This window comes from Sinohyriopsis cumingii, chromosome 4 (genome assembly GCF_028554795.1).
Source record: "Sinohyriopsis cumingii isolate HCF-2022 chromosome 4, ASM2855479v2, whole genome shotgun sequence".
Lineage (NCBI taxonomy): Eukaryota > Metazoa > Mollusca > Bivalvia > Unionida > Unionidae > Sinohyriopsis > Sinohyriopsis cumingii.
The window spans coordinates 140,020,900-140,046,692 of record NC_142964.1 but is presented as its reverse complement, the minus strand read 5'-3'; the positions used below and the strand labels follow the sequence as shown (position 1 = coordinate 140,046,692).

At 33.6% G+C, this 25,793-nt stretch overlaps 1 protein-coding gene across 1 annotated transcript in view; it reads right to left on the bottom strand.

The window, feature by feature from the left end:
* Positions 1-25,793, bottom strand: part of LOC149802203 (dynein axonemal heavy chain 3-like) — a 281,860-nt gene that overhangs the window by 245,926 nt on the left and 10,141 nt on the right. Inside the window, exons 3-10 of the mRNA XM_089956614.1 lie at positions 21,771-21,969; positions 17,209-17,415; positions 13,126-13,379; positions 9,204-9,408; positions 5,037-5,240; positions 2,980-3,110; positions 2,358-2,553; positions 1,598-1,792 (exon numbers count right to left, since the gene is read on the bottom strand). Of these exons, the coding sequence (XP_089812740.1) occupies positions 1,598-1,792; positions 2,358-2,553; positions 2,980-3,110; positions 5,037-5,240; positions 9,204-9,408; positions 13,126-13,379; positions 17,209-17,415; positions 21,771-21,969 (1,591 nt within the window). The remainder of the gene's footprint in view (positions 1-1,597; positions 1,793-2,357; positions 2,554-2,979; positions 3,111-5,036; positions 5,241-9,203; positions 9,409-13,125; positions 13,380-17,208; positions 17,416-21,770; positions 21,970-25,793) is intronic.

Below are 25,793 nucleotides of genomic sequence, written 5' to 3'. Positions count from 1 at the left end.
CTTTCCTTATAATTACCACTCGTGCACATGTTTGTGTGAAGCAATATTTTTATGTGGCCATTTCAAATGAGCAGCAGATGACACCTTAGTCAATCCAGGCTATGATGTGTACAAGACAGTGTATACACTATATGCATGACTTAGTCAATCCAGGCTATGATGTATACAATACAGTGTATACACTATATGCATGACTTAGTCAATCCAGGATATGATGTGTACAATACAGTGTATACACCATATGCATGACTTAGTCAATCCAGGCTATGATGTGTACAAGACAGTGTATACACTATATGCATGACTTAGTCAATCCAGGCTGTGATGTGTACAATACAGTGCATACACTATATGCATGACTTAGTCAATCTAGGCTATGATGTGTACAAGACAGTGTATACACTATATACATGACTTAGTCAATCCAGGCTATGTTGTGTACAATACAGTGTGTACACTATATGCATGACTTAGTCAATCCAGGCTATGATGTGTACAAGACAGTGTATACACTATATGCATGACTTAGTCAATCCAGGCTATGATGTGTACAATACAGTGTGTACACTATATGCATGACTTAGTCAATCCAGGCTATGATGTGTACAAGACAATGTATACACTATATGCATGACTTAGTCAATCCAGGCTGTGATGTGTACAATACAGTGTATACACTATATGCATGACTTAGTCAATCTAGGCTATGATTTGTACAAGACAGTGTATACACTATAAGCATGACTGCATTACAAGCACCAAACTGAATGATATATTCAGCTGATCAGGGTCTATGCCGTTTGCTTTAAATCATAAAAGGAACAAATAGCATGGACCCCAATCTGTGTTGTGAATTAAGCATTACGTAACATCAGATTTGGGTCTACACTGTTCATAGCTGGATAAATTTTCATACAGCCCTGGAAAAGTTTTTGACAAGAACTTTTCAAGGAATTTTAATTGACTGTTGCAAATTTATAAGCAGCATTTGTTTTCTTATTGAAATTAAACATTCAACATATGTTACTTGTTTGTCATTGCATAAATAGGTACAAAAATGATTGTTAAACACTTAACTGTGCCACTACATCAAAGGGATGCTACTCTCTCTGACAACTATTCAATGTTACTCTTATTTTATAACACATATTCTGAATTAAATAAATAATTTATTTTATTCAGTTTAAACGTTTGTATTCCCTCTGATAAATTAAAGAAGTGTGTATGAACCATGTGGATAAGCATTAAATTCAACCAAATATGATGGTAATGTATGCCTTACTACACACTGTCCTAACATTATTTAGACCTACCTTTTGGATCTACATAAAACAAAGACAGCAAGAGAAGTCAATTTTGGAAGGACTTTTCTTTCATGGTCATTCAATAAAGTGAGCATTTGAGAATTAGCATCAACATATTTTATGCAGTTCAAATATATACAAGAACACCTTGGACAACTTTGAAACTCAAGCTTTAACTTTAGATTCCAAATGTTCTTAAATATTCTTGCAAGTATTTAATTTGCTAACTATTCAAGATGAATATACAAAAAAGAGGCAACATCTAGAATGGTAAAGCAGCTCTAAAATGAAACCTCTTCTGCCACATCCTCGGCATTGACATCTAGCAGTGGTCCATTCAGCCACTTGTCGGCATGGGCATGGTAGTTGACAGCAGTACCCCACAGCTTATCAAATGGTTCTTTTTTCAAGCTAAATTCTTGGATTTCAGTGTACTGAGTAGTAGCTTCCATCCCTAGCATCTGTTCCTCGTGATTTATCTTTACTTTCTGTAAAATCATCATATATGTTTGGATATATTTTCACAGTAAATACAAACACTTTGTGGATACATGGGCATGTAAAAGTATTTTTATTTTACAAATTTCATTTTCCAGCAAAATAGAAATAATTAAAACGGATGTCACCTACTTGCATTAATGAACATTTTAAAACTACATTTAATTTAATAAAACATGTATACCCCAAAACTTATAAAACAAAAACTGATTTATTTTATAAAGACAGGAAAATCTAATCAGGTCACTAACATATATGTACAAACATGCCTATAAATTTAATTTGTCTTCCTCAAATGGACTTTGCTTAATCATGCAAGCATGGTGTTTCATTAAAATCTAAGTCCAGCAAGTTCCTAAATGTGGAAAATAAATATTAACAAATTGCTATAACATTCTGATAATCTCATCTGGTCATCTACACATGAACACAAACATGTCTACCAAATTGTAACCCTCAGAACTAAACCAGTCAAGTCATGCCACATATTGTAGTCTGTGGTTATAAATGAGTCATCAATGTGTTTACTTTAATTTGAAAATAATTGAGAATTACCTCCCCTAGGAAGTACTCAATCTTGCTCTGTATGCCTTTAAGCTCAGCTACATAATTATCTGCCTCAGAAGCACGCTCCTTGTGTTGGAAATCCTTCAGCTGCTTGGCAACTGCATCTAACTCCTGTTGGAACTTCTTCTGCCATTCACGAAGCTTATTTACATAGTAATCATGTTCACGTTGTAGCTTTAGTTCTCTGAAAAATACATTTTTTCTCACATTGTAGTTTTGCCTTTCTGAAAAGCACAAATGTAATCATCCTGTAATATTAGCTCTCTGAAAAATACAAATTTTCTCATTGATTTTTCTTTGTGTAAAGGAGTATAATAACTACTACAGTAGCTCAAATGATATAATACAAGAACTTATCATTTCCATTGCATTTTGTGCTAACTGTTCATTTTCATTTGTTTATGTAACTTTCTTTAACGGAACGCAACTAAACATGTTTACATGTTCATGGCACATGGTTTTGTAAGTGTTTCTAGAGTATGTTTCTTCTTCCTTCTTCCAATTGGTAAATATTTTTGCTGCATTGAATGACTCGTTGTATAAGCTTATGATCTCAGCCATGACAGTGAAAAAAATATGTTAACCAAAGCAACATTCTGCTGACACTTACGTGCTTGTGATCATGGGTAAAATTCGTTTTGACCATGTGAATGTATTGTTGTTCAGCAATATATCTCCACTCGGAAGTTCAGCATAGTCCATGAGGAAGGATAAGTTGGCTGCAGCCATTTCTTGCTTATCCTGGAGGGTACAAGAATAGATAGGTAAGTAGGTAGGTAGGTAGGTAGGTAGGTAGGTAGGCAGGCAGGCAGGCAGGCAGGCAGGCATGCATGCATGCCTGTATGTATGTATGTATGTATGTATGTATGTATGTACATAGGTATGTATGAATGTATGTATGTATGCATGCATGTATGTATGTACGTATGTATGTATGTATGTATGTATGTATGTATGTATGTATGTATGTATGTATGTATGCATGCATAGTATACAAGTTCTAAAAAATGTAAATATAAAGAACTCCACAAGGAAACTTTAAAAAGATAAACAAACAATTGTAAACATGAAGTACTTCAAAAGTAGTCAAAGATAAAAGGTAAAGGTGTTGAAAGTTTGAAAATGGTATATAAAATAAAAGATATAAGTTAAAAAAATATGAAGTTGACCAACTTGTGCCATACCTCTCTGTCTGAAATGAAGACAAAATAAAACCAATAACAGATACATCTAGGGCTAGGAAAAAATCTATAAAATATATGGTCAAGAAGTCTTTTTGTCACTACGACAATCCATCCATCCATGTATCTGAATGAATGTATTAGCATTTCATTGCACATCAACACAGCAATGGCTATATGGTGCTGATTGAAACTAAAATATTAAAAATGTTCATACCAAGAATTTGCACACCAAAAACAATTTGGAAAGATAAGCTCTTCCAAAATAAACATAAACATGATGCAGTAGAAGATGAAAGGAAAACAGTAAAGATACTAAAATTCTGTAAAATGTCTATCAAAAAAGATAAATGATATAAAATCCTTAAAATATAGGGTAAAATTTTTGTATGTAAACCACAAAAGCAAAAGATTTTCTGGCTTTTTTTTTACAGAAAAAGACCTCCAGTTAACCTACATAACTAAATGAAACATGGGACATAGTGACCTAATTTTGTCATCATCATCATGTAAACAAATATCAGCTTTTAAGATGGCACTTATAAAGGTGTCTACCACCAAGACCTAAACATAAAATGTTATCACTTTTCATGTTAACAATACTAAAAGACAATGTATGATTCTTGGAGTACAGGCATAAACCGAGTCTGTCAAATTTTGTATGCAGTATATATATATATATATATATATATATATATATATATATATATATATATATATATATATATATATAGATGTTGCTGCATAAAGTCAATGGAAAACTTTGTTAAACTAAGTACAGAACAGTGTTTTGAAAACTCTAGGCCATTTTTAGTCTTCAGGTGGTTTTCATTTATTTAAAGATGTCAGGAAAGTGAAGGCTTTATACTGGCACTTGACAAACCTTATTTTAAGGTCAAAGGAAAGGGAAGGCATTATACTGGGACTAGACTATATGTGGTTGAATGGTGTTTATGATGTGTGCAGTTTTACAGCTCAGCAGTACAAGTGGGTTATTTCGTGTCTAGGCATTTGAAGTAAAGTGCCTGCCCAGGGACACACCATCAAGGCTAATGAGATAGTATTATCTGAACTCTCACCCTTTCAGTTGCATGTCTGGTAAACTAACTAATGAACCACTTGAAAAACTTAAGTTGTTGGCAAGGCAGTTCAACTGCATTATAACATAAAGGTCTCAACAAAGCAACTTTTTCATTCAACAGCTGCTAAAGATGGTGACAGAAGATCATACACAGATATACAGTGAAATATGCTTAGTACAAATAAGGATACAATGAATTTACAGTTAGCATGAAGTGAATTTACATTCAAAAAGAAGTTTTTAATGCATGCACATTAGAAGAATGATATAACAACTTAAAGATACAAGAAAAAAATGTGGTGGTCCAGAATGTTTGCAGTTTATAAATTGTACTCTCTTGTAAAATTAAATTCCATTGACAAATTAAAAGACACCATGAATCTTCATTTCCAATTTCCTCCTCACCTTCAATTCCATCAGTTCTCCAGCCCTAAGACTCTCCACATACTTTATCTGAGTCACCAGCTGGTCTGTCTGTTCTGACTGGTATGTGATCTTCTTCACAATCCCATCATACTGCTGACAGATGCTGCGATTAAACTTTTCACTGGTTGTCATGATCTTGTCAACCATCTCCTTGACAAGGAGACGAGCTCTATCAACCATGAACTAAAAATGAAGGTCAGAATTAATAACCACTACAGATAACTTAGAGATTTTAATAACTCTTAAGTCAACTGACTTCAAAAGCAAATCATAACAGGGTGATTTTCATCAATTTTATAAGTATTACAAATCAAAAGTTATTAGCAATGGGTATATTACAAGGAGCCTCACTCATTACTATTGGATCTGTAAGACCTTGCATGGAGGAACATGCATTGGAAAACCCAAGTCAGAAGATGAGGGACATTTAGGGGATATAACTCCTCTAACATGTAACACAGACAACTTGAAATCCAACTCCTACAAAGTCTCGTGGCTATAAGCAACATCCCATGTAAAGACTGACAAGAGTCATAAATACTTCCAAATGGATCAGAGACAAAACCCATAAAAGATACATCTAGGTGTATGAGACAATGTTCATACCAAACTCCATCAAAATATATTGAATGGTTCTTGCACTATGCTGATTGCAAGCAACATATGATTTTCTAGGCGAAGTGAAGAAATTTGCTTGACGCTCACAATAACTCTGTCCAAAACATATAGCTGACAAAACTAAACTCATAAAAGGCACATACACACAAGACAAAACTAAACTTATAAAAGGCATATACACATAAGACAAAACTAAACTCATAAAAGGCACATACACATAAGACAAAACAAAACTCATAAAAGGTACATACACATATGACAAAATGAAACTCATAAAAGGCACAAACACATAAGATAAAACTAAACTCATAAAAGGCATATACACATAAGACAAAACTAAACTCATAAAAGTCGCATAAACATATGACAAAACTAAACTTACAAAAGGCACATACACATACAGTGGTCCCCCTCTTGAACGGCCCCCCTGACCAGTGGCCACCTGCTCCTTACGGCCAGAATCCATTGTCACTGACGAGTTTGTGTTCAAAAGTACCCCTTGCGAAAGGCCACCGGCTAACGCGACCAGCGTCCAGCATATTAGCGCAATAATATAAAATTTACCCCTCACAAGCGGCCGCATTTTATTTGAATATGTATCCACAACCGGTATTTTATTCATAACGTGTGTTAAGTAATCCAATTTCTGTTTCCCGATGTCAGGTTTTCGTTACTGAAAGAAGTGTTGAGTAAAGTACATGTACCACTAAGGTTAATATTATATCATTTATGCCTCACGATAAACCAAATTTATTCCATAAAAACCGAGAAAGACTCAAATTTTAATCCATACAAACGGGTAAGGACATGTAATCCAATTAGCCTTACTGCTGTATTATCATAAGATGTCCAGTTTAGTCACTCTGATAATTGTTAAGATTACAATTATTGAACAGTAGTAACAGCTGAGAAGTGGCAGTATTGATGTACAATACACAAGTCAGCAGGAAAATGGTTTGATAGCCTTTATGGCTTCCCTTAGTAAGATGTTGAGCTTGTTCACTTTGATAATTAGTGGCTATTACTACTGACAATAATTGTCAAAATTACAAATCCTAACGGCCGTGAGGACAAATCTGCATGATGTTAATGGTACATATCGAAGCTGTTTTGGCTTCTCTCACTTAGTGTAAAGAAATGTATAAAAACAATATGGTACCAGACTGCGACTAACAAATCACGTGACAAGATCACTTCCTTTAAAAACACTTCAATTTGTTTAGATGCATACAAAATTGTTTTATCAGTATTGTAGTTGGCAACATGAATAACTTACTGCAAAAAGATCAACATGTCATCGAGGAAAAGAAAAATTCTCAGTTTAGAAGAGAAAGTGAAATTAGTTCAACTGACTGAAAGGGGGGGCAAGGATCCTTGCAGAAAACTGATGTCAGAAAGACTCAGATGAACAATATCGTGAAAGATAATGAAACAATTCTGCAGAAGTGGGAAGGTGAAATGGATGGAGAAATGAAGACTGTTTGAGCCAGGAGACGTTTGTATCCTGATTTGAATGACAAGAAAAAGCAACAATTTTGTCAGTTGATTTGGGATATGACGACTTTACCGCAAGTAATGGATGGTTAAACAGATTTCAAGTGTGACACAATATTAAGTGTTCTGTCCTTAGTGGAGAATCAGCTGACATTAGTAATTAAGTTGTCGAAGATTGGAACAAAAGACTAAATGATATATGCAGGGGATATGACAGCAAGGATATTTTTAATTGTGATGAGACTGGATTGTGTTTTTGACTGTCACCAACAAAGTGACACATGGTGTGATCTGTAACATAATTATAAAGACAGTTTAAAACTGTATCAATGGTAATTCATAGCATTCTTTTGAAAATGATGACACAGTTTGTTTTACATTTATTTCACAACAAGCATGTAATTTTTTAATGAAAATATTAAATGCTTTAGAATTAAATGTATTTGTGACTTTCTTCATATGTATCTACTATTCGCATTTGTCATCCCCTCTAGAAAGGCCACCCTCATTATAAGGCCACTTCCCTGCTGCATTAGGGGTGGCCTTATAAGAGGGAGACTACTGTAAGACAAAACTAAACTTACAAAAGGCACATACACATATGACAAAACTAAAGGCACATACACATAGGACAAAACTAAAGGCACATACACATAGGACAAAACTAAAGGCACATACACATAGGACAAAACTAAAGGCACATATACATAAGACAAAACTAAAGGTACACTTACATAAGAAAAAACCTAAACTCATAAAGGACAAAAAAACATAAGAGAATGTTCATACCATGCTGCATCAGAACATGATGAACGGTTCTTGAGCTATGCTGATTACAAGTAACATCCTATGAAAATATATGAAGTTAATGATCAAGGGCCATAACTCTACCCAAAATAGAGTTGATGAGACAAACCCAGGAAAGACACATTTAGGTTAATGAGACAATGAACACATCAGATTATGTAATGGTTCCTGAGCTATACTGGTTACAAGAATTTACTGTAGTCAAGAGTTAACACTGACAAAAATAGGAAATAACTGCATCAAAAATTTGGCCTGAAAAACCTTAAAGGGTACAAGTACATGTGATGGGCAATTAACTTACCAAATAACATCGAAACTTGAACAAATGGTTTCAGAGTTATGGTGCTCACAATAAGTGTAAATATATAGATGGATAGGAAAAGGGATAACTGTATCACTCCTACATCTTGATGCAATGCCCTAATTGAATCTACAGCACTCTAAATTTTCTGCTACTTTTCAGGTCATCAAGTCAGCTGTTTTTAAACTCTTCTGGTACATGAATTCTTAAATATGTCTGAAAACCTCCATCAAACTGCTGAGGCCATGTTTACTCAAACTGTTATTACAAGGCACAAGGCAAGATAAAGTCTATCAGGTATGATATTTACAAGACAAAATGTCTTTTAGGTAAGATATTTACAAGACAAAATATAATGTCTTTCAGTAAGATATTTACAATACAAAACATAAGGGGCCCTGAGTGGCCGAGTGGTCTAAAGCATTCGCCGTTACAGATCATTGCCATCTCACCTCTGTATGCATGGGTTTGAGTCGCAGGTTTGGCCAATGTGGGTATGTGAGAAAGCTTCCAGTAGCTTCTTGTGGGTTGATGGTTCTTTCCCAGGTTTTCCTGGGTTCTTTCTCCACCATCTATATTGGCCGCCATGTATAGCCTATCTTGTGCTGAAAAATGGCATTAAACCCTACAACAACAAAGCAAAGTCTTTCAGGTAAGATATTTACATGACAAAAATTGGCTGGATGTATGGATGGACAAATGGAAAGACAAACATAAAAGACTGTTGAAGCAGGGATTCTGCATCCCAATGTGGTGCTAATAACAAAGTTCACAACCAGGAAGTATTGTTCAGAAGTTTTTTTCCTGAACACTGATGAACCTTGAATTTATTATCTTGGTGTACTGGAGAAAAATGGGGTAAATTATAAGTCCTGAATGATCAATGTAACTTTTTTAATACAGTAGGCAGGCTAATATTATATTACCTGGTTGAATTCTGTACAGTCTAGGAGGAAGAAATGCATTGGGATATACACTGGAAATGAAGCAATATCAGATGCCATTTTCTTGAGTCTCTCTATCTCTTTCACATACTCTCTCAGAGGTCGATCACGACTGATGAACTTCTTGACCTTCTCATCAGCCTCGTATGACAGCAGGTGCTTGTATGGCTCATACACTGATACGTATCTGGAAATGATGACGTCAAATCAACTATTAATATCATAAATTTGTAAGTAAAATTAAGAACAGTAAATATCTAACATGACACTATGTTCTCAATGCATGCAAAATCTTAACTGACAATCTATAATTGAATTCTAATTTAACTGGTACACATAAATGTAAAACAATCAACTGATAATGCATGATTAACTCGTCAACCACTGGTACCACATTTATGCATCAGGAGGTAGTACCCAACTTCCAAGCTCTGTAGCATTAAGGTCATTTAAGATACTCCAAAATGAGTCATATTACAGAAATGTAGACAGATGTAGCTCAAAAATGATACCAAATAATCTGGACAGTATACTCACATTACAAAACAAAAAAGGGAAAAACATATCTTTTGAAACCCAACTATTTTATACCAAAACTTTGCCCACTGTCAGAATTTGATTTCGTGTCCAGATTTGAGTCTTTTTGGCAAAAGATGTAAGGCAGACCAGTATAAACTGTACACAGAAGAACCTTTTAAAAAGTATGCCTAGTTGGGGATTTGGAGTAAAAAGTGGCCAGGACAAGAAAATGATGGGTCCAATAAGCCCTCCACCACCATGATTCCAACTTTTACACTTTTGCACATGTGCAAGCAAAATAGCCAATTCAAAGCAATGTTTCTAACACAACTATTAATCAGGATAAACAAAAATATCTTGGAAACAGATGTATTTGGATGCATTCAGAAGTAGCCCCAAAAACTTGTTTCCTACTCCCATTTCAGGTAAAAATTACAAAAAATCTCAAGGCGTTAATGATTAACAAGTGGTGTCTGATATAGCGCACCTGGCTTTTATTTAGACTATTTCACTAAGCATTTTGAAGAATTGCAAGAACCCAGTACCAAGTAAACTATCTTCCATATATCATGTGATGGTTAATATTACCAATTTTGCTAGTCTCATACAAATTCTTCCCAAAAGAGGCATAACTAGCACGTACAGTCTCTTGTTCAATAGGAAACTCCTAAAAAATAACTAGCATGTAAAGTCTCTTGTTCAATAGGAAACTCCTAAAAAATAACTAGCATGTAAAGTCTCTTGTTCAATAGGAAACTCCTAAAAAATAATGATGTAAACCCATTTACTAATTACAATCAAACTTTGACATGAAATAGCTGATTTAGGTAGGTAAAAATCTCAGTAAACCAGCCACAAGATCATCTCATTAATATCATTAGATCTCACTTATTATAGAATGGATAGGACACTGATTATATGAACTTATTTACCAAGTTGAAAATTTGGTACAGAGTGGGAACAAGCTCAGCCAATCAGACAAACTTTTCAAAAAAATATGCGCTGATTTTGCTTGTAATTAACCAGTGTCTTGATGATATAAGGCTTATTTACTAATGAACAGTAAAAAAAAGTTGAAAAACTGTACAAATATATTAGCAGCAAGATCACATCATTAATATGAATGGATCTCACTCAAAATCATATCTCAACCAAGAGCCTGATAACTGTAAATTTCCTATTTTTAATATGTACCATTTTACAATTTTACAAACCACAAATTTATAACCTCAGTGTGCACTGATCATTCTGTGAAACAATAGGACTCCTTCCATAATCCATGAATGTACCTATGCAAATATCATTCACATTACCATGAAAGTTGAAACCCACAAAAATTAATGAAATCAAACTATATTAAGCCCACTTACCAAGTCTGATCAGAATCCTGAACACTCCCTAGATTATTAAAAACTAAAAGCCCATCTCATAAAAATATGCAAAGGTCTCACTCATAATAAAACTCACCCAATACTTTTATAATATGAGCCTATTTACCAAGTTTGATCAAAACTGGGACCCAAATACAGTCATGTAAGATCACCTGTTTATATGCCTAGATTTCTCACATCTCAACTAAACCGTTCATTTTATTTCTGTATTTTTATTCCATAATAAATTCTAATGTAAAAAAAATCAGATTTTTGTTGGGATTATTTTAGTCCATTTCCAGCAATGCAGTAAAATTTTAATAATATTATGCACATATCCAACCTCGATAAATGAGCAAACTTTATGAGCAGCGAAGTTCTGAAAATGTCCAGTTAGCTTAAAAATCATCCAAGTCTTCACTATCATCAATAACTAATTAAACACAAAATAACTAGTTATCATCCACTCTGTTTATTTTGACAGTCAAGATCACAATACCCACTCCCTAAAATATCAATTCCCCCTCCCACCAAACAGTCTAAACTTTCCTCAAAATGGGCATCCACAACACTGCCATCACTTGCCACATCAGTACTGTCCACCATTTTGATCTCAGTGCATTTTAATATATTTCTGAAATCTAATAACTATTTTGTCAAGATCATGACCTGCACTGCCTAAAATGTCAAGTCAATATCATGACCTGCACTGCCTAAAATGTCAAGTCACTATCATGACCTGCACTGCCTAAAATGTCAAGTCAATATCATGACCTGCACTGAATAAAATGTCAAGTCAAGATCATGACCTGCACTGCCTAAAATGTCAAGTCAATATCATGACCTGCACTGCCTAAAATGTCAAAGAGATCATGACCTGCACAGAATAAAATGTCAAGTCAAGATCATGACCTGCACTGAATAAAATGTAAATTCCCATCACCAAATTGTCTACACTTTCATAAAATTAGCATTCAAATCACTGCCATTAATTGCTGCTTCAGTGCAGTCTACCATGTTGATTTCTGAATGATAAAAATTAATGTTTGAAATAAAATTTTCAAACAACCAGCTACAATCAACTGTTCATTTTGATGAAATAAAAATAACAATCCCCACTGCTTAAAATGGCAATTTTCCACATAAAATTGTCTGTATTTTTAACTAATTTAGCCAGCATGTCCCTGATATATCTTGCCTCTTCAGTACTGACCAACATTTTGATCTCTGCACATTAAAACTCAATTTTCTGATCAGTTTTTGTATATTTTTTAACCTCATGCTGACACTGTATGATACAGAATGTGTACCTTCAACCTTTATTTCCTTCCTTTCAAAAGAGTACACAAACAATAATGACACATTACATGGTTACATGGTTAAAAGCACACTTCTGTTTAAAGTGGTAAATGGAATGCACTAAACATATGACCAAAATTATATCCTGTCTGAAAGGGTAAAGTATTACTAGGAACCTATCCTGTCTGAAATGGGTTAAGATGCATTTAGCTCATTAATGAGCTAAGAGTGATCAAATGTGGATCAGAAATATGACTTTCACACATTTAACAAACTCAGTCCACCAGATATAAGATAACCTTATTGATACGGACAGATCTCACTCATTATCAAACTTGTCTGAGACTTGATGTTATAAACTGACATTCCAAGTTTGATCAAAATTGAAGATGCTGTATGACTTGCAGAGAGGCAATAAGCTCAGTCAATCAGATACAAGATTACCATTTCTAATGTGAATAAATGTTACTTATTATCAAATTTGTTGGAGAACCTGACAATATGAGTCCATATTCAAAGTTTAATAAAAAATGAATCAGAAATAAAGGCCAGGATCAAAGCTAAAAAATCAATAAGACTTTTAAATTAAGAATGTAACATACATGTTATATTACAGTACTAATGTTTTTAACCCAATCTTGTAAAATATTCAGGCATATGTTATATTCATGTGCACGTTGTAGACTTTAGACAAATACAAAATATTTTGTGTGTACTTGTCAGGTCCATGGCTATTGGCTATCACAACAGTCTTAATTCTGTCCTTAGCTTGCACCACAATTTCCTCCTCGATTTCCACAGAGCTGATATTTTTTATTTTTAGTCCCTCAATCTCCTGGAACAGCAGGTGTTCTATGCGGGGAAGGTCACGTACGCTTTCCACCATCGTATCAATAATCATGTAGAAAAAGTCACAAATGTTAGGGAATGGTGGCCGGAATACCACTTGCTCCTTTTCCATATCATCAGTCTATACAAAAAAGTAGTAATACATTCAGTGATAGGAAATTAATAAACTAAAATCATAACTTGAATTGCAAAAAGACTTCTCACTGATTCATGATTTTGATGTTATAAAACATATTTAGGTGATTATTTGGGGTCTCTGTGATTGTAATCAAAGATGAGGAGTGTATGTAGTCCCTGTATGTGCAAGTCTTTCCATTAATTAGTAAATGTTTAAACAAAACATCTGAATTGTATATTTTAAATCAATTCTAATGTTTCTCAGAAGTGCAATTATTAAATGTGACCTGATCTGATTAGCAAAATTCACTCACAATGAAGTTTAAACTATTCATTCTAGGGTTCCTTCAAGGGTCTGTTTTAGGTCCTCTCCTCTTTCTTATTTATGTAATGATCTTCCATTATATAATTGATCTACAAATAAAGATATATAATTGGTCTACAAATAAAGATTTGTTTGCACATGATGCAACCCCATAAACACCTAGTTCTAGTATTGAAGCTATCCAAACAAAATTAGACTTGGATCTTATTAGAGTTCAAAGCTGGGCACAACAAAATAAGATTTAATTATTGAAGATAAAACAAATGTATGATTTTGGGGACATCACAAAAACTACGTCAGATAGGGAACCCAGAATTAAGCCTTACAATAAATAATCATCAGTTAGAAAATGTCAAACATGAAAGGCTTGTAGGTGTGTATGTAGATAATAATTTACAATAGTATGACCATACTGACAATCTTGTCGGTAATTCTGTAGATAATAGTTTACAATAGTATGACCATACTGACAATCTTGTCGGTAATTCTGTAGATAATAATTTACCATATTGACCTGCTTTATAAAACACTTTCATCTAATATTGCCCTACTCAAGAAGAATCAAGAAATATTTTTACCTATAAAAACTCGCAGTCTATACTACAATTCACATATTCTTCCAGCAATGGATTATTGTTCAAACTTTACAGGGAAACTGTACCAAATCTCAGCCTGACATGATTTATAAACTTTGAAAAAGGATGACACCCATTATTTTAGATGAATCTATTAATTGTTCATCAAAAACATTGTTTACAGAGCTAAAATGGTTTACAATATATAAAAGGATTTATTTTTACGAGGCAGTTCTTGTATACAAATGTCTACACGGAGCTGCATAAGTGTATCTTCGGAATTTATTTGGGCCTTCTTCAGCACAGTACCAGTTGAGATCAGTATCAAATCAAAACTGTTATCCACCAAAACCAAGAATAAATCAATTTAAGAAAAACTTCCAATACTCTGATACAGTTCTGTGGAATCAACTTCCACTGCATGTAAAATCTGCAGAACATATTACAGTAATTGAGAAGAGATATCATGAGTATGCACATGTTACTAATAGATTAAAAGAGAATTTACATCAATAACACTAGAGTCATATTGAAATAAATAGTAATTATTGTTATATTTTGTACGATGTACATTGTTATAGTTTTCTAATCAAAACAATAAATACTGTGGGCCCTGGATGACCAAGTGGTCTAAAACACCTGCCTTTACCAATCACTGCCATCTCATCTCTGTGTGGGATTGAGTTTTGGGTTCAGCTAATGTGGGTATGTGAGAAAGCTTGCCAGTAGTGTCCTGTTGGTCAGTGGTACTTACCAGGGTTTTCCCGGGTTCTTCCTCCAGCTGTTATACTGGCCACTATGTAAGGCCTATCTTGTGCTAAGAAATGGCATTAAACCCAAAACAACAACAACAAATAAATCCTGTACAAATGTAATGAGACCCATGACTGCAATAAGTCCTGTAAAAATATACTGGGATCTATGACTATATCAATAAATCCTTTAAAAAAATAAACTCTATAAAATCTAATAGGTTTCATTTCTCTGTATGAACTAAAACTTCCATTTTGTAAATCAAAGAATTTAAAAATATTCAAACAAGCGATACATATGTTTGTTTCTGATTGAAACTACAAAATATTTATGACATTTTATCTGATTTTCACATGTTTAGTACCATATCAATTTTTTATTTTAACACAATAAAAAATTATTTAATACTGTTTTGTGTCCTTTTATTTTCAAATCCAGTAATAAAATTGTGACTGTCCTGGCAATCAGACATACTACACAATTATTGGAATATTCAAGATCACACATGAAAACCTAGTCAGGTCAATCTATATATAAACACAACATGCATAGCAAATTTCTTTGTCTATAGGGGCCCTGAATGGCCGAGTGGTCTAAAGCACTCTCTGTTTACACTGCCATCTCACCCCTGTCTGCACCAGTTCGAGTCTCAGATTCAGCCAATGTGGGTATGTGAGAAAGCTTGCCAGTAGCTTCTCATGGGTCGGTAGTTCTTTTCAGGGTTTTCCTGGGTTCTTCCTCCACCATTAATACTGGCTGCCATGTATAGCCTATCATGTGCTGAAAAATGGCATTAAACCCCACAACAACAACAAAAATCTTTGTCTGTCTCATCAGGGTTTTTTCTAAACCTTGTTTGCAAGGATTTGGTCAATATTTTCCAGCATGTTGCAAAATATGTAAAAACAATGAAAATTACTGTTATGGCCTCAAAATGTAACTTTTTTTACCAGTTGGCTCCTGCTTATCATGCTAACAATTAACAAATTTGTCCCAAAGTAAAAAAGTAATATGTAAAACTACAAGCATTTCTGTAATAGCATAAAAATCAAACCTATCATCCATAGTCTATACTCAATTTAATGTCAACATTCATCTATAGACAAATCTTGCATTAGAATAGGGATGGTGGTATAAAGGGGTCCTGACCTCACAAGAAAGATAGATATGCAATGAAAAGAATAATACAGACTAAAAAGATTAAAAATGATTTTAAAAACCAAGCATTCAATTATTTATATTCAAAAAAACATAAAATTTACATCCTGTGTTGTTCAATGAGATTATGAAAGCTCAACATAAATGAAATAATTAAAAAAAACCATCATAAACTCTCCTTGAGATTTACAAAAAAATTGTCAGTGGCTTAGTAGAGTTTAGTTTCTGTGACCTTTCCCACCCCTTGTTCGATATTTGGACATTAATGTTTTGGTGGGAGGTCAGAGTACATATTCTTTGTGATGCTGGAATTTGCCCAAACAGCATGGTAGCAACATAGGGAAGTCACTTACATACGAGCTAACAAGTTAGGCTACCTTACACCAACCCTTTACTGCATGAAATTAGAAGGAAGATGATGTATTTTCTCAGTTAAAAAAATAAAACAAATTTCTTCTCTTTAATAATCCTACTACTAAAGTCAAAATATAGTATTTATAAAATGGACCTCATATTTTGTAATTTCTCATATTCTTTGCTTACATGTTCCAAAGTCACACAGTCTAAGTTCACCTTGACATCTAAGGTCAAACAATTGTGTGATACAAAACAACATATAAAAGAAAACTAAAAGATAATTCAATTGTGTTTCAATAAGCAGATCACTTGAGTTAGCCATTGGTCAATACTGGACAATTGTCTCATATATAGGATTATAATAGTTACAAATTATGTTTGAATGATAGTGCAAAAAATATATATTCCACTTATAAAATTTAAGTTAGTAGGGTTTAGTACCATGTTGCCTAATTATGTAGGCTACTGTGTAAAGCAACTACCCTATGATATTAATGGGCTGTATCAGCAATTCCAGCTTTTCAATCAGTGATTATGACCTCTAAGCCCAACACAACTGTCCAAATATCTAACATGGGGTTAGGAAGGTCAAAGGAAACTTGTACAAAGCAAAAGTAAAACAAGTTAAATTTACACTTCTTTGTACACAAAACAGTTCCTCTCACCAGAAAGAACTTGACTAGGTGAATCTTCTGTGGAAGGGCCAAACCCTCAAACATGTTGTACTCTCCATCGTACTTGTTTCCCTTGTAGTACTCCTCTACCATGGTCACAAGGTCATAGATAGAGTTCTTCACACAACTTCGGAGTAAGTTGGACATCAATGTGGCAACACTGGCAAAAAAATGATCCATCTTGTCAAGCCTCAGCTCCTACAAAAAATACAAGGTAAAGAAAATCATAACTACAATACTACCTCATTATAATGCTCTCCATGGGAACCATAGAGTATACCACTGTATAGTGCTCAACTATTATAATGCTGTATATGGGGACCATTGAGTATACCACTGTATGGTACTTGACAATTATTATGCTGTCCATGGGATCAATAGAGTATACCACTGTTTAGTACTCATCCACAATTAAAATGTCCATGGGGACCATAGAGTAAATAACTGTATAGTACTTGGCCATTATAATGCTGTCAATGGGAACCATAGAGTAAATAACTGTATAGTAAATAACTGTAGAGTACTTGACCATTATAATGCTGTCCATGGGAACCATAGAATATACCACTGTATAGTACTTGGCCATTATAATGCTGTTTATGGGGACCATAGAGTATACCCCTGTATAGTACTCTACTACTATAATGCTGTCCATGGGAACCACAGAGTATACCAACATATAGTACTCAACCATTATAATGTATACAATATTGTGTTAGTGCAATAGTACTGCATATCAAGGTATACAATATTGTGTCTCAATGTCTGATCTATGAATATTAGAATGTACATGTATATTGCATTATACAAGTGCTGCACTAAATGTGTACAACATCTGATTTGTGCAGATTAGCACTGCATATCAAGGTATAAAAGAGTGCCTCAATGTACTGTACAATTGCGAAGAGTATCAAACCAGGACACATAAGTACTGCATATCAAGGTACGTCTCAGTGCACTGTATTAGTGTAGAACAGTTCACCTGGTCACACAACTACTGCATATCAAGGTACACAATATCTTGATTAGCACATGATTACAATTTTTAAAAAATTTGATTTATTTATTTACTTAATGTATGCTACCCGAATCATACCCTTTACCTTGAAAAATATTATTGCAAATTTATTTACAATTTTAACTTTCTGAAAATTTCATGCTATAAAACATGCTGTATTTCTTAAAATGTGTTTAATTGTGAATTCCTTTATTTCTGTGGGCATACATTTGTTTCTCCAGTTTTCTAGAGTATTTAATTTTCAAGAATTTAGACATTCTATTGTTGTCACTGAAAAGTCAGTTGCTCTTTAAGTTTGTACTTGGTGAAACTCATGAAATCCATAAATTTGGTAAAAGATTAAAAATCAAGTGGCAGAATTAAGCAAAACTATAAGTCCAGGCAGGGAGACCATTTTGTGGACCTAAATGTATAAGTCCTTATAAAATGTTGTCTATCAGTTCAAACATTATATTGGATCATTATCATATATCATATTCAACAAAAATAAGTACACATGGCTTAACCCTTTACCTCATGCAAGCGCCTTTTGATGCCTCTACTCCATTCGCATGGAAGCGCCTTTTGATGTCTCTACTCTCTATTAAATACTACATTCATTTCTGTGAATGACAATTATGTCAGATCACATGGTCACTGTTTATGCTCTGGTTGATATCTGCTATTTAAAGTAACTGGTTCGTAATCTCCACTCTCCAAAATGGAGGTCGCAGATTTCATTCAGTACTTACAAAGTTTTCATGATTAGAATCACAACTATGAAAGATTCAATAACCTAGGTAAAGGCTCTGATATTGATGTAGGCAGCAATTAGTTTTTATAAATTATCAAATTCAGATGACTTAGTGATGTAGATGCAGACAAAAACCTTGAATGAGTTCTCTCAAGATTTTAAAGCACATCAAAAATTCTTCCGTGAAAAATAATTACACAACTATAATGATCGAACTTTACTCTTAAATTTTTCCATACATAATAGATGTGTACCAAAAAGGTAAAATGGTTAAAATTGCTGTTAAACATAACATATACTACATTGCTTAACAGTTAACAGGCAGGCCTATGTGTATGGAGTTGAATAGGTAACAGGTGTTCTATTTATAGCATGCTGCACTGGGTAACTTTGCTCTATGAGGTAAAGGGTTAATAAGCAAAGTTACCACATGTTGTCTTGGTTAAAATTCACAATAAAATATTGAGTGTTGACAATGTATGTCTCCCTGTATGAAATGTGTGGGTGTACTCCACCCAGAAATGGAGCCGTTTTGGCACATGATTCAAATTTTCTGGTTCAGCCAATGTGGGCATGTGAGAAAGCTTGTCAGTAGCTTCTCGTGGGTCGGTGGTTCTTTCCAGGGTTTTCCGGGTTCTTCCTCCACCATTAATACTGGCCGCCATGTATAGCCTATCGTGCTGAAAAATGGCGTTAAACCCCACAACAACAACAACAACAACAAATTTTCTGGGCATAAAGTGAGTAGAATTGCTAAGCTCACCTGAAACATCTTCTCCTTGTCCTAAGTTAATAGATAGATAGCCAAGATAAGTTATTCAATTTCCATACATATATAATCCCATATTTGACATTATGATAGTTTATGAAGTCCTTGCAGTTAAGTTGTCTCATCATAAATTTTATTATTCATTTGCCAGGTATTGATTTGTTTAACCTGACTTGTAACTTCAAAAAATCATTTAAAACAAGTCATGTACAGTTGCTATGAATAGAAAATAAGAAAACTGTTCGATATACATAGCCAAATGGTCACACATGTAAAAAATACAAGATAGCAGATGGAGGTCTATGATGGATCAATGTCATACAACATGAACCTCAAACTGTACTCATTATTCTCTGTCTCACTTGCCCTTGATGTCACTAGATATAAATCTTTTATCTGAACTTGGAAACATGCTTAATTTTATTATTTTCTTACATGGACTAAATGGGTACCCTAGAGTTAATTTCATTACCTGGGTAATTATGAACAGGTGGGTACTTAAATACCCAGCTTTAGTGTGAAGTGGTATCTTGTACTTGTAATCTTACAGGAAAAGTACACTAGAGTATTTCTTGTTTAATATGATATGCAACAAGTGGTAATTTAATCACAGCTGATACTGCATTTGCAATCTGCACAACAGAATTTTACATTCCAAATATTTTTCATCAATTTGCCATTCATGCTTTTAAATGCAAAACATTAATACACCCATAATGATCCAAGTTTTTTAAAAATAAATCTACGTCTGAAATAGTTGAAATCTGCTCTATTTATTTTATATATAATCTATTTCCAAATTTAACCACAGCAATTTTAATGTCATGAAGATTATTCTGGACTGGTCTGTAATGTCATTTTTGCATGAAATATTTTACAGTAATGAACCTTGCATAAGTTTGTGCAACTCTGCTTGTCCATGCAAGCTTTTACTAGCTTGGTGTTTGTCCATTAAGTTCTATTATATTTAATAAAGATGCTGATGTACTTTCAGCTATTTTGTTCTGTTTTGTACTTTCAGCTATTTTGTTCTTTTTCTTTAGTTTAAACATAAATGTTTTTCTCTGGCGTGTTTCTCTCACTACTTCTCTCTCTCAATCTTTCTCTCTCTAGTATCAATTTTCCACCAGGAATAAATTCCATCCAGAAAAATTTCCACCTGGAAAATGCATTACTTCAGCCTGTACTTTTGTTGGAAAAAAAAAGTAAAAATAGAATTTTTATTTAAGCTCAATTACATATACCACCCCATTTTCTGCCAACATTCCGTCCAAGATTTAAATTTGTCTTCTTAACAGTCAGAGTTTATAATTTTGTAATTACAGGCAAAGTTTGAGAGAAAAATTCCACCCTCATTCTGGACAGAAATGTTGTACAGTCAGTCTCAACTTGATTCGAGACTGAAAAACTGCTGCTAAAATCAGCCTAATTATTTTAATGAAACTTATCAACTGTGTTTCCATTATCACTTATCTTTGCTGGTTAAATCAGACTAAAAATTTTCATATTACATGTGCTTCACACCTTGTGACTATATCTGGAGATAGAATGAACCTCCTCAGTGGAGAAGCTACCAACACACAAAGGGATCTAACTCTCCTTGTCCATATATACAATAGTGACACTGTTACGACTTTTTCTCTGTGTGCTTATAATGATGAGATTTAGTCTCATAATTTACGCAAATAATAATTTTCTTTAAGCACAGTGTTCTTATTAAGAAGAATAAGCTATTAATATAAAAACACAAAATGTAATATCAACAGATCTGTTGTTTTTATGGTAATTAATTTTGACAAAAAATTTGATAAAGATTGATCGATATTGGGATTTAACAAAGATTAGAAGATGCCTCCAGCAATGAAAACTTTCATAACAAAATCTAGATAAAATTTACAAAACTAAATCCTGGAAGAAACATGAAAAAATTGTTCAAAAGTAAAAATATCTCTTTTCCTTGCACATAATTAAAATATGCAATCAATATATTAATCTCAAGCCCCCTTCCTTTCTTCCAAAATATTTTCACATACTGGATTATCCTGTTGCATCCATGCTTCAATTTCATCCTGATTTTCTTCCACTACTGCACAGCATTCTGCCAGCCAATCATGTCGCAGCTTTTGTGAGCCACTCTTACTGGAATTTTGTACATGTTCAGTAAATGCTTCCATGGTGATGGGCATGACTTTTCTCAATCCAGGAATATCAATCAGCCTGAACTTTCCATATCTGAAAATATATACATATATACAAATATTAGGAGAGATGGATAGACTTATGAATGGGTGTATGGACAGTATCAAATCAAGAACGTGATGCAAAAAGGGATTAAGACATGAAACGAAAACAAAGAAACACATCCTATGTGGTCATTTGGAACACCTCAGTGACCAAAATCCATCTAAGGTATTACCTTACAGATATGCATACATTTTGTGCAACTATGACTACCTGAACATCCTCCACTGTATTATTATAAAAAATATCTTAAGTTGTGAGAAGTGAATGCTACAACATTTTTTTTAAATGATAAAGTCATAAAATTTAGTTGTAATACTTCACAATATGAATGAAAGCAAATCCTGTACAGGCAACACAGCTCTGATATCTGAAACCCCAATAACAAATGCTTCATGATGTAACTTCACTAGTAACAATGTAACATGACTATGTTATCATATTATGATGGCATGTTAGGCACACGTAAATAACATATCTTAGTCATAAAATATGTATGGACCGGAATAAGATAGCAGCATTTAGATATTTTAAATCAGAGGAAAATGGCCACAACCTATATGATATGACACTGGTTTACACCATAACAACAGAGAAGTTATTATGATCATTTAAAAACCTATTGTGTTCCAACTACCTGCAGAAACTGTATTTTCATACGTAAAGCATGCCTCCAACTGTAAACAGTGTAGTGTTGAAATATTTATAAGAAGACTTCTGTTCAAATAATGCAAGAATTACAAAATTACAGTAATCAAGTACCAATGTACAGAGTCTTACAATTAACAAAAATTATTAAAGTTTAAAATGATCAAGATAATGCATAATAAAAGTAGTGTTTTAACTAGGTTGCTGTGTTCTAGTAAGTAAATGTAAAATAAACCAATTTTAAAAATACTGGTATCAACATTATATGAATGTGGTCAAGTCAATTGGATAAATGATTTTGCTATCCATTATAATCTTTGCTAAACAAAAGCACAAGGTATAGCACTGTCATGGTTACTGAAAATTTTGGATTTCCATTTTTTTCTTCAAATTTTTAAATAACCCAGACAATGCTATACCCTGTACTCTTGTTTATAACTGAAATTAACTAACCATATTTATGCTTCAATGATTGAACAAATTCTGATGAATTACCATATACCAAGTATTTCTGTCATTGGGTTTACCATAGTCACTGACTGAACAAATTCTGATGAATTACCATATACCAAGTATTGTATTTCTGTCATTGGGTTTGCCATATACACTCACTGACTGAACAAATTCTGATGAATTACCATATACCAAGTATTGTATTTCTGTCATTGGGTTTGCCATAGTCACTGACTGAACAAATTCTGATGAATTACCATATACCAAGTATTTCTGTCACTGGGTTTACCATAGTCACTGACTGAACAAATTCTGATGAATTACCATATACCAAGTATTGTATTTCTGTCATTGGGTTTGCCATATACACTCACTGATTGAACAAATTCTGATGAATTACCATATACCAAGTATTGTATTTCTGTCATTGGGTTTGCCATATACACTCACTGACTGAACAAATTCTGATGAATTACCATATACCAAGTATTGTATTTCTGTCATTGGGTTTGCCATAGTCACTGACTGAACAAATTCTGATGAATTACCATATACCAAGTATTGTATTTCTGTCATTGGGTTTGCCATATACACTCACTGATTGAACAAATTCTGATGACTTACCATATACCAAGTATTGTATTTCTGTCATTGGGTTTGCCATATACAATCACTGATTGAACAAATTCTGATGACTTACCATATACCAAGTATTGTATTTCTGTCATTGGGTTTGCCATATAAACTCACTGACTGAACAAATTCTGATGAATTACCATATACCAAGTATTGTATTTCTGTCATTGGGTTTGCCATATACACTCACTGATTGAACAAATTCTGATGAATTACCATATACCAAGTATTGTATTTCTGTCATTGGGTTTGCCATATACAATCACTGATTGAACAAATTCTGATGAATTACCATATACCAAGTATTGTATTTCTGTCATTGGGTTTGCCATATACACTCACTGATTGAACAAATTCTGATGAATTACCATATACCAAGTATTGTATTTCTGTCATTGGGTTTGCCATATACACTCACTGATTGAACAAATTCTGATGAATTACCATATACCAAGTATTGTATTTCTGTCATTGGGTTTGCCATATACACTCACTGACTGAACAAATTCTGATGAATTACCATATACCAAGTATTGTATTTCTGTCATTGGGTTTGCCATATACACTCACTGACTGAACAAATTCTGATGAATTACCATATACCAAGTATTGTATTTCTGTCATTGGGTTTGCCATATACACTCACTGATTGAACAAATTCTGATGAATTACCATATACCAAGTATTGTATTTCTGTCATTGGGTTTGCCATATACACTCACTGATTGAACAAATTCTGATGAATTACCATATACCAAGTATTGTATTTCTGTCATTGGGTTTGCCATATACACTCACTGATTGAACAAATTCTGATGAATTACCATATACCAAGTATTGTATTTCTGTCATTGGGTTTGCCATATACACTCACTGATTGAACAAATTCTGATGAATTACCATATACCAAGTATTGTATTTCTGTCATTGGGTTTGCCATATACACTCACTGATTGAACAAATTCTGATGAATTACCATATACCAAGTATTGTATTTCTGTCATTGGGTTTGCCATATACACTCACTGATTGAACAAATTCTGATGAATTACCATATACCAAGTATTGTATTTCTGTCATTGGGTTTGCCATATACACTCACTGATTGAACAAATTCTGATGAATTACCATATACCAAGTATTGTATTTCTGTCATTGGGTTTGCCATATACACTCACTGATTGAACAAATTCTGATGAATTACCATATACCAAGTATTGTATTTCTGTCATTGGGTTTGCCATATACACTCACTGATTGAACAAATTCTGATGAATTACCATATACCAAGTATTGTATTTCTGTCATTGGGTTTGCCATATACACTCACTGATTGAACAAATTCTGATGACTTACCATATACCAAGTATTGTATTTCTGTCATTGGGTTTGCCATATACACTCACTGATTGAACAAATTCTGATGACTTACCATATACCAAGTATTGTATTTCTGTCATTGGGTTTGCCATATACACTCACTGACTGAACTAATTCTGATGAATTACCATATACCAAGTATTGTATTTCTGTCATTGGGTTTGCCATATACACTCACTGATTGAACAAATTCTGATGACTTACCATATACCAAGTATTGTATTTCTGTCATTGGGTTTGCCATATACACTCACTGATTGAACAAATTCTGATGACTTACCATATACCAAGTATTGTATTTCTGTCATTGGGTTTGCCATATACACTCACTGATTGAACAAATTCTGATGACTTACCATATACCAAGTATTGTATTTCTGTCATTGGGTTTGCCATATACACTCACTGATTGAACAAATTCTGATGACTTACCATATACCAAGTATTGTATTTCTGTCATTGGGTTTGCCATATACACTCACTGATTGAACAAATTCTGATAATTTACCATATACCAAGTATTGTATTTCTGTCATTGGGTTTGCCATATACACTCACTGATTGAACAAATTCTGATGACTTACCATATACCAAGTATTGTATTTCTGTCATTGGGTTTGCCATATACACTCACTGATTGAACAAATTCTGATGACTTACCATATACCAAGTATTGTATTTCTGTCATTGGGTTTGCC